This window comes from Limulus polyphemus, unplaced genomic scaffold (assembly GCF_000517525.1).
Source record: "Limulus polyphemus unplaced genomic scaffold, Limulus_polyphemus-2.1.2 Scaffold3878, whole genome shotgun sequence".
NCBI lineage: Eukaryota > Metazoa > Arthropoda > Merostomata > Xiphosura > Limulidae > Limulus > Limulus polyphemus.
Genome location: NW_013669488.1, coordinates 9,318 through 20,420, shown reverse-complemented (window position 1 = coordinate 20,420; position 11,103 = coordinate 9,318). Strand labels below are relative to the sequence as shown.

The following is an 11,103-nucleotide window of genomic DNA, read 5'->3' as shown; positions in this document are numbered from 1 at the left end:
GGTGAAACACTTGGACAAAGATGGTGATGGCTATCCTGACATCAAGAATGCAATTTCAGTGATGACAGGGCTAGTGTTTCACATCAATGACATGAAAAGAAAACATGAAGATGCTGTGCGGGTTCAGGAGATTCAGTCTCTCTTGTATGAGTGGGAGGTATGTCTGGCTTTATTATTACAAAAATAAATAAATTCTAATTTTGCATATATTAAAATATTATTACAGTTTTTTCGTGAGTTTATGATTAGATTATAGTGAAGTATTAAGAAAATACATCTGGTGTTTTAGTATGTTTCAACTTGAAAATCAGATTATATAAATTTTCTGATCATATAAAAGTTTGAGAATAACATTTTTCCTAGCTATGAGAAAAGACTGATATTTCAGAATTACATAAGTTATGAATTAGATTTGTACTTCATGGAGGATAGAAGTTTTACAAACAGATTCAGCTGTATGTTTTAGTAAAGTAATTTGTTAGTATTGGGCATCTGTGTATTATAAGAAACAGTTTGCTAAATATAAAACTTTTTTTTATGAATGATATTTGAGATAATCTGTTTAAAGACTCAAGTGGAAGATAAAAACTCTTTATTCAGAGGTCTTGGGAAAGAGCAACAAATACTTTGAATCTAATGTATGAATAGAATTGCTGTAAAGAGAGAGAGAGAGAGAAAAAATCTATCATGGATAGTTATGTCAGTGTTATGGTTGAGTGATTGGAAATCATAAATTATGGGTCTTTGGTGTCTGATTTCACTCTCAGTGTACTTTAACATAGAGGCTGAGTTTCTTGACAATACCATACACTAAGTTCAGTGTCTTTCACTATGCAGTGTTAAGCAATAAAGTATATTGAGTTCATTAAGAAAACTATTAATGATTTCAAGTATTATTGTTATAGATAGTCTGTTTAAAACAGAGCACTTACAAGTAGATTAAATGAGCAAAATGTGCACAGATAACTGTTTCTAGATAAGCAAACTATTTTTAGCATTAATTGTTCTTTGAATAACTAGAGTTAAAACTCATTCTTGTCAACACTAGTTTTTTTTTACAAACAATTCCTATTTTTATAATATTTTTGGGCTTTGAAAATGATTTGAGAAAGAATTTATTATAAAAATTGCAACTTAATGTTTTTTTTATAAAATGTATTTTAAGTATTTTCAAGTGTTGATGTGCAATAATATTTATTCACACTTCTGCTGCTGTTACCCTATAGTTACTAATTTAGATCATTAAAAGTAATCTACACACATTACACTACAAGAAACAAACATATGCTTTGTGTCTTGACTTTCTATATTACAGTTTTCTTCTCAAAGATTACTGTAAGTTTGTTTGTTTACTAACCTTTCATGATTTTGAAAGTTGTGTGTGAAAATTATCCTGTGGCTTGAGTATATCATCCTGCCATAAAAATCTCAAAAAATTTCTCTTCTAAATTAAAAATAAATTTTTTGTGTGTTTAGGGTCAAGACCTGACAACATATGGAGAGTTGGCTGCAGAGGGGACGTTTCGTATGTTAGGTGCTAAAGCATCACGCCATTTGTTCCTGTTTGATAAAATATTGTTGATTGCAAAAAAAAAGGAAGAAGGAAAGCTAAGCTACAAAGATCATATAATGGTATGTGTTATGTAATCAATATATTTATAAACTATATTTTGAAAGTTTAATGATCAAGACAAATATATTTTGTTCTTCTGCAATAAAACAAATTTTTACTTCACCACAAACTAATATTCATTGAAAATTTTTAGAAACTGTAAAAAAAAAAGAAATTGCATATTTAAAGTAAAATCACAAAACAAGATCACCGCACACATTTTAATTTTTATATCATTTATATTCTGCAGTGTTCAAACTTAATGCTGATAGAAAGCATCCAGGGAGAGCCATTATGTTTCCACGTAATTCCATTTAACAATCCTCGGCTTCAGTATACATTCCAGGTAAGTCATGTTGGAAAGTTATTTAACTAGCCAGGCACAAAAGTATCACGATTTAAAATTGTTGCTGCCTGCTGTCTTTTTTTTTCTAAGTTTTACATACATTTTGCATTGTTTAAAAGTTTCACGTATCCTGTCCACTTGCAACAACATTCCTACATTCACACTAGTAAGCTTGGATTGTTGGTTTGGAGAATTAATCTTATATAGAAACTTGATTCTTACATAATGTTGTTCAGAATTTATGGTAATGATGCAAGAATGGTGTTCTGTGTGATGTCCCTGTTTATGGACTGTGGCTCTGCAATACAGCTTCCACTGCAAGAGACTTTTGCATAATACAATGAGGTCAATGTTGTCCCTCTCTTCATTACATGCTTTTCAAAGTCCATCTGTTGTGTACTGATAATCACTTCTGGAGGCCCATTATGGCTGCAACCATCATAAATATTTTGGAAAAACGTTTGTGACATACTCTGTGCCATATTAAAAATGCTGTATCTTTAGTAGAATGATAATGAATCTCAAAAACTTTACTGCAGGTGCTTAAGTACACATAAGCTTTGTTCAATGTGATGATATTTATCACATGCTACAACTGTTTGTAGAACCTTCAATAGTTGGCCATTCATTCATCTATGTACTTTAGGAGAAGCTTATAAGCATTGCTCTTGTGGCACCTTTTACACCTAAATACTGTGAATTATCTGATATTAAGTTCTGAACATTTCTGCTTTTACTTTAATGACATATTGAATTTTTCATTTACTTCTTTTAACAAGATGTTTAATTTTCTTTGCAATTTTTGGTGTGTGATTGGTATCTGGTGGTGAGGTGACTCTTTTTTTTTTTCTGTGTTGGAATCATATCTTCTCATATTTCGCCAGTACAGTTCAACATGATACACATTCCTTTCTTTAAAATGCTAAAATATAATGTCTTGCATGCTTTTATAATCGTGGAATATGACAACTGTTGACCTTTCCTGTAACCTTTCAAGAAGAAATAAATTTTAAACATTTTGCATTATTAAGATTTTTAAGCTGTTAATAGTTATCCAGGACAACAATCTTGGTTGATTTCTCCATACAGTGTAATTAAGAATGTATAACATGATTCAAAATAATAATAAAGTTTCCAGTTTTTAAGTTGTTTTGTTCTTAATTTTTTCTAACACAGGCACGTAACTTGGAACAGAAACGAGAATGGTGTCTTGAGTTAAAGCGAGTGATACTGGAAAACTACAATGCTGTGATTCCATCTAAAGCTCGGCAGCTAGTCATGGAGCTTGGCCAGAATAAAGAAGAAGGTGAGGGATTTCAGAAGTTACTATTCATTACTTCTATACTGCTATTGTTTTGGCAGGGACAGGTGGTATCTTGTAACCCATCAACAAAAATAATAAAAATTAAAATTTTCTTCTAAGTGTTACATCTGTGTACACTGAAGTTAACAGATGAATCAAAAGTCCAACTAAACTTAACTCATAATTCATATAACCCTTTTTGTTTGCTTTCTATTCTAGCTAGTGATTATTATTATTAATTGCAAGGAACATTAACAGAAATATTACACTTATATAGACATGAGAAATAATAACAATAAAGAAATAGCCAAGTAATTTTACAATCACAATATTTGAGTTGAGAACAGGGGTGCTGCCTTGCATGAAGTAGAAGAGAGTTTCTTTATTGATATTACCAGTGGCCTTCTGGTTGCTTACTGTCCTATTGGTTCCCTATCTTTTGCTTTTTCTATTTATACACCATATGGGTATTTTGTTTTCCAGCAGTCTCATTTCCTCTGAATACTGATTAAGACCTTTACCTTCATAGGCCACAGGAGATCAATAGAATTATGCCAGATTTGATACAGAGGCTTCTTTTGCAGGCTTGTCAGCTTTCTTGTTTACTTTTGATCTAGCAAGGCCTGGCACATTACATCTAAAGTGATGGTCTTACCATTCAGTTGCTATGCTTTCTGCCATCCATCTGGGGACCAACCACCTTGAATTTTATGTAGTATTGCCTGCAAGTTACCGTGTATTTGTGGTTCATTACTTTCAGCCATTCAGAGGAGAGTTTTCTTTATGGCTTCCAGCTTCATCCTTGTGTTGCTTGTTGGAAGATTGAATTTTCCACCAGCCTTATGCAGAACGTTGTTCCTCCATAAGACAACAAATATCCAAGCAGGTGAGTGACAGCAGGTCAGTAAGCTATTAGAATGGCACAGCCAGTCTAGAGGTTCAAGCACACTGGTCAGTAGAGTATACTCTTCATACCAATCAGTCCTACTTATAACCAGTAACTAGGCATCTTCATGTTGTATCCATCCTCTAGTAACAGATTGTAGGAAAGTTTCCTCTCTGCTTGATGATCTCTCAACCTACCCAGTATATGTGGCACTATCTGGTACATCTTGCAGATCTAAGTTCTGTTGGCTGTTGATCCCATATTCTAGAGATTCATCCACCCTAATTTTACACACAGGTTGTATAGCACTGAAACTGATCTTACCAATAGATTAGTTCTAGGTTTCTCAGACTTGATGCCATGTACTAAAACCAAACTCAAGCTAACCTTAGCATTTGATCTGTACTTAATCAAAAGGTAGTTCTTTACTTGTACTTTCAATTTAATTCACAGTAAACTCTAGTTATGATTAAAACTAAACACTAGATCTGTAGCTAACACATATTAACAGTACTTATGTCTACATATCTGAACACATGACAATGTTGTATGTAGCAAAATGAAATGCAAAAATACTCTGTTCTTGAAATAGAATCCTCATGAGTTAAACTAAACCTGTATAGTTTGTAACTCTGCACTGTACCTAAATTATGAAATGTATATGGCACAGCAGTTAATAAGTGTGTACTTAAATCTATAGCAGTCGTGGGGTAAATTAGTAGTTGTTAATAAAACTGAAAAATAACAACTCGTTACAAAAGATTTATGTTTCGATTTTCTTTTCTTTCTTCTTTCCTTTCCTTTTTACCCCTTATTCTTTTATTTTTACTTTTTTCCCTGTATACATTTTATAACATAAACTATCCCAATTAAATCATCTCTGATTTACTACCCTTGTTCAGTCTTTATTCTAGAACAAGCCTTGGCCTAATGAATATTAAGCCTCATTGGCCATTGTGGGAAAATTTCAATCTACAATCTTTCATAAAGGTTTGTAGACCACTATAAAGTAATTTCAGTCAGTTTTTGTCCCTTTTTCTCTGTTTTTAACTTTCTGACATCATGATGAAAGGCATGCAGGTTGGATGAAAAGCAGACTGAATAAGTCCTGATACTGAATACTGGTATTAAAACAAGTCCTGGTATTGAATGCTGGCAGAATTTTCCCCCTGAATGTAACTATAGTAACAGTATAAACAATTCCTAGGCCTAATATAAATATTAGTTTAGTAAACATTACATAATTTATGGAAATTAACCCACGTTATTTGTTATCTATTAAAAATTGGAACCAAAAATTGATTATAATACTTATAGGAAATTAATTGCAATATTAATCTAGTCCTTAAAAATACAAGAAATTCTAAGAAATGTAGTTTTTTGTGTGTGTGTGTGAAAAGTGGAAATTAAAGACTGTTTAAGAAAGGTAATTATTTGTTAATGTAATTTTATAAATCTTAAAAATTAGGATGGTGGAAATGCATTTTCAACCTAGTGTTTTATTTCAACATGTTACTATATATTTGTAATTATATCTAGATACTTTTTTTAATATATGTACTATCTCACATAGGAATATTATTCATTATTAGTACAGTATAAATTGCTAAGGTGGTAAAAATACATTTCAAAATTATCAAATTATAACTTGTAAATGACTGGATATATGCAAGTCCATAGTTCTAAACAACTAAATTAACCCTAATCTGGAAGACATTTTTCATTAAAAATACAGTGTCTGTGCCATCTGACAAAAATAGCTCCAAGCGCCACCTTTCAGCACCAGAGTATCTAGAAAAACGAAAACAAGAAAGAAGAAAATCAGAGATTAACTTGAATAAGGCTTTCAAGTTAAAGAAAGGTAATTATTGGCATAATTTTGTAGATCTCTACATATTATAACATTTTTAACCTATTGTTTTATTTCAACATGTTAATATATATTTGTAACCATATTTAAATGAATTTTTGTTTGCATCTTTAAGTTATATTTTTTTTTTGGAGTAGCCAAGACAGTACTAACTTAAATTTTATTTATTTCTGATAAGATTATTGTAAGCTAGCCAACAGAAATTTAGTTTCATTAATGCATTCCCTAATTTATTATTAACTGTATCAAACATGTCGGGAGTATTTAACTTTACATTACATTTTTTAAAATGCAAAATGATAATTGGGTATATCTTATCATAACTTCTAACACACAAAACTAAAATAGTTTAAAAACTTAAGTCTGATAAAACTAAAGATCTCTGATAGTAGCTAATGTATTATAATATTACAATGTAAGGTGAAGTTTCCAATTATTTTACAAGAAATAACAATGAAACATTAAAACTTTTTCATATTCAAAATAGTTTTCATAGCAGAATTTTCTATTTTATACTAAAAAACTGGATTTGAAGTATTCTAACATGTAAGTTTTGATTTAATGCACTTCAAATCTCCAAGCTATCTGACACTTTCTCTGATAATAACTTCCTAAATGTTTTCCTATTTCATTTTCAAAATACTACTTCTTAATAACTATAACTGAATCAAAGTCTTGACTAAACTGTTTTAGTCTTAATTCAAGATCTAGTTGTTCAGAGAATGAGATGTCAAGTAGTAACTACAGTCTTATTTTATTCTGATTATTATTTTTAAAAAATCACTTTTGAACTACGTGTTTCTTGTTTACAAAACATAGACAGTGTGGGATGAACTTGGTGCATATATTTGAGCTGCTTCACAGTAACCTAATATAATTTTGTAATTTTGTTGTGCTTTTGGCTAATAACTACAAAAAACTGAAACTTTGCATCACTGAAGTAAAAGGTCAACCTTATTAATTTTTGATATAATAGTTCAATTATTGTTATAAATTGTTTTACCTTAGTGTGAACTGTGTAACTGCTTGAAGATATTATCACATGAAGTCATGAAGATATTAAACATTTACTAATGGGTCTTAATGGTTATTATTTCAGGAAACAAGAAGGTAAGAGTTCCTTATGCACATACTTACTCGTCTACTTCAGCAAGAATGGAAAATCTTTCTTTTTTTTCAGCTGATAGAGAATAATGAAAAATTATAATGCAATTAAAAATGTAGTCCAATACAGAAAAAAAGGTACGTTATTTTTAAATGTAGTAGATTTGACAAGGAAAAATAATTAACAAGTTAGAAATTGTAAAGTTTTAAGCAGGTATTTATTTTTATGATTTCTTTGAGATATAAAACAATTAAACATTAAAAAGAATTTAGTTTTTTAAATGAGTCTGAAGAATTAAGCTATTAATTGGATAACATTCTGTACCATTCCTAACTAAACTAATGAAATCTAATAAAGCTCTAGAAGTAGTTCTCAGCTGGTTATGTTATGTAATGTAAAACAAGTGTTTCACTGTACAATTTATACTACTGCATGATGAAAAAATCCTAAATATTGTATCTTCTCGAAAGCTAGACATCTCCAAACACAAATAAACTGCATAAAGCCCAAGCTATCTCTTATACCTACAGATGTATAAATCTTCACTGGGTAAAGCTTATAGGACATTGTTTTAAAATACAATTGTCAGCTCGTCAAGGAAGGAATATTCTATCCAATGTCAGTAAATATGGTTCATTTCACAACTAGCTAAGAATATTATAGAATTGCATCATGAGCAATTCTAAAAGCATTTGACCAGTTAATATTTTACCCTCTGGCACGACAAATGATTTGTATAAGTATACTGTAAATCATACTGTTATAAATGGCTTTATTTTTTTAAGTCATATAATTAATCAAAATCATAAAGTTTGAAGTATTATGCTCTCTCATACAACATTATTATCATAATTATACATTGATAAAGGAGTTACCTGACTTACTGTTTTTGATTGGTTTGAAGATCCTGTATATGCTATCATAAAATATAATGTTTTGGCCTCTTATGTTTACTTGATAGTTATTTTTTTTTTAAGTTTGATGATGTATTCTATTGCAATTCATTTATATTCCTAGCTGCTAATACTGATCCTTAAAATCAAATAAGTATCAACTATTAGTACATCCTGCTTGATGTATACAGTTTTTCATTTTCAAGACCACTGTATAATTTTTTGAGCTTCAATCTTGAAAATATACAACAACAAAATCAAAGAAAAGATTCCTGTTAAATCTTTATCACATAAAAATTACTTTTTCATAAGCTTCAGTAATTTAATGTTAAAAAAAGTTGCTATTTTATCTTACGTGTTTGATTAAACTCCTTCAAACTGTCCTGTTTCAAAGAGTTTCATATATCCATGTGGGGGGGGGAGGATTAGTGGAACTTGTGAAAAAAATCTTGAAAACTTTACTATAGTAATCAACCTAATCACAATGTATCCCTATTTTGACAAACACTTTTCTTTAATAAGAATAGTATCCACATTGATAACTATACATTAATGATATATAGAAAGTAATTATATAATGCAAAAAATTTGTAATATGTTTTTACTGAGATGTTAGTAATTACTAATCAAAGTCAGTTTAATATAAATGACAGTGAACATAACACCAACAGCGAAGTAATATAGTAGTTTATTTCTTAGACTTGAACCACTGAAATTAAATTTTACACTAGCAACATTTTGAAACTCTAAGTAAATATTTCATTTCTCTGAAAGCTTTAAGAGAGTGCAAAGTATAGACTCATTCATAGCATACTTTTAGGATAAGGAGTTGTTATTTCTTAAATGAAATATATGCATATAATGAAAGGAAATTCAAAATTTTCAAAAATACATTTGTTTTCAACTGTATGACTACAACACAGCAGCTGGTATGGCTCTTTGGCAGATAATATAATAAAAATGACCTCAGTTTCATATATACATTTAGAAATATACAAATATTTTTACAACAGAGAAAAAATTTTAAATTCATTGTTTGTTTCTTCCAGAATGACTTTCTGCTCAGCCCTAAAGGAGTAAGTTATTGTGTTTCTATTACACATTTCAATATAACTAGGCCTAAAAGTAAAATATTAAAAATCCTAATGCTCATTTTGAAAATATTTTAACTACAACTTTTAGGTATTTATACTACAGAAGTAAACTTCTCTAACATAATCTTTAGCTAACCTTTATAACTACTTGAAATATATCACTGTATAATTTCTTATACACATTTCTTATCATTCTCTGTACCAGTAGTTACTTATACTGATTCAAAAAGTTATAACTGATGCATACATTTTCATTTTTTTCAAATTTAAGTGGATAAGGGTTTTATGTACATTTTATTTAGATATTTTATTTCAAAAGATCAAAATTACATTAAATTTACAACTATAAACACAAAAACAATTAAAGAATTCAAGTCTTTTTTTGGTGGGGGAATAGTTTTTCCTTAAAAGTACCTACTAAACAAAGTTGAAAAACAGTTTTGTAAAATTGAGAGCAAAAAAACCTTGGAAAATCTATCCTCCATATTTGAACTTTATTTGAGAAAAACTTATAATAGCAAAATATAAATAATTTAGCAGGTACAATAATTTATTTCAGGATCATGGATTGTACTACGAGTTACACTTGTATAGAAATTTCAAAATGAGTTTGTACTTTTCATTTATTTCAGTAACTTTTGTTTAGAGTTATTCTTATGCAAAAGACAATTTAACTTTAATTTGTACAAAATTTCAGAGACTTGTTTATATATCCTTTCATGTATTTGCAGTCTCCAGCTGAAAAACGTAGGGGAAGAAAATCTCGAAGTGCCAGTCATGATGCCACTGCATTTCTTTCAGTTCCTACTCACCATTCACACAATGAGGAACGTCGAGCTAGTTTTGATATTGCCTGTAGTCCAACACAAAGATGTGAATTTCGTTATGAAAGGCCTAATAAAGCCAATGTGAGTGTTCAAGTTTTTCTTACACAGCTGTAGCTTTCATGGCATAATTTAAAGTTCCATTGACCTAGAACAAAAAAAAACTATTCTTTTATCTTTTTAAACAAAATAAACAAATCTTTTTGCAACTTAGATTGTCAACCATGCTTTTACAAAATAGATCTGCATTTTATTTTCTTATCTATTCATCCTTAATTTCTGTATTTAGTTTTAAACATTCTTCTTAAACTTCTCATTTACAAGATAGGCTGCCATAATTATCATCTTTAATTTAGTCCTTTTATTGTTACCAGACTTTTAATTAAAAACATTGCATTAATGACTGCTATGATATTAAATTAAACTTAAGTTTAGTACTTGTGTGAAGTACATTATGACATGTTTGGAGAAATTATTATTGGTGGTACTTTATACAGTTGGTAAATTAAAGTTTGAAAGATGATCTGAAACTTGCATATTCATGATTCATATCATAAATATTGTACATTTTGGTAAAAATAAAATTTGGTGCCAAATCTATTCGAGTATTTGCCATATGTTGCTAAGTTAGACTGGGGACAAATTTCTGCAAAGACAGGGCCTAATGTTTCTTTTCTTTACCATAATACATATTTATGCTTATAAAAACAACTGTTATCTTTCAAAAAGTATGTTTGTGGGACAGTATGGAAGAAATAACTGGTAATATTAATGTTACCTATTTAAAATACATACATTGAGGTAGGTTAATTGTGGTGACTAATGGGTATTACAAATACCATACATATAAATTGTACTAACCTGCTTGTACAAATCCGAATATAGTGAGATGAATACAGTATGTAAAATAACCTTTTTTATATAAAAAGTTATCAATAAGTGCATGATAAAATTAACTTGCAATTTAGAATCACTGACGTATTTTAAGAAGCATGTAATACAAATTAATATGGTATCATATTACATGTAATTATGTAAACCAAAAACTATTACAATGAAAAGTACATGCTAATAATACATTGTTTTATTCTGATAATGAATTCTGATGGAATAACTAATAATGAGGAATAATAGTCAAAAACTGAAACTTCTTCTAAGGCTCTACGTTAT

The 11,103-nt window shown here is 29.5% G+C and overlaps 1 protein-coding gene across 1 annotated transcript in view; it reads left to right on the top strand.

The window, feature by feature from the left end:
• LOC106470209 (pleckstrin homology domain-containing family G member 1-like) overlaps positions 1 to 11,103 on the top strand; it is a 61,604-nt gene that overhangs the window by 44,017 nt on the left and 6,484 nt on the right. The window contains exons 8-15 of the mRNA XM_022398812.1: positions 1 to 157; positions 1,477 to 1,632; positions 1,863 to 1,958; positions 3,135 to 3,264; positions 5,883 to 6,008; positions 7,117 to 7,127; positions 9,065 to 9,091; positions 9,841 to 10,017. Of these exons, the coding sequence (XP_022254520.1) occupies positions 1 to 157; positions 1,477 to 1,632; positions 1,863 to 1,958; positions 3,135 to 3,264; positions 5,883 to 6,008; positions 7,117 to 7,127; positions 9,065 to 9,091; positions 9,841 to 10,017 (880 nt within the window). The remainder of the gene's footprint in view (positions 158 to 1,476; positions 1,633 to 1,862; positions 1,959 to 3,134; positions 3,265 to 5,882; positions 6,009 to 7,116; positions 7,128 to 9,064; positions 9,092 to 9,840; positions 10,018 to 11,103) is intronic.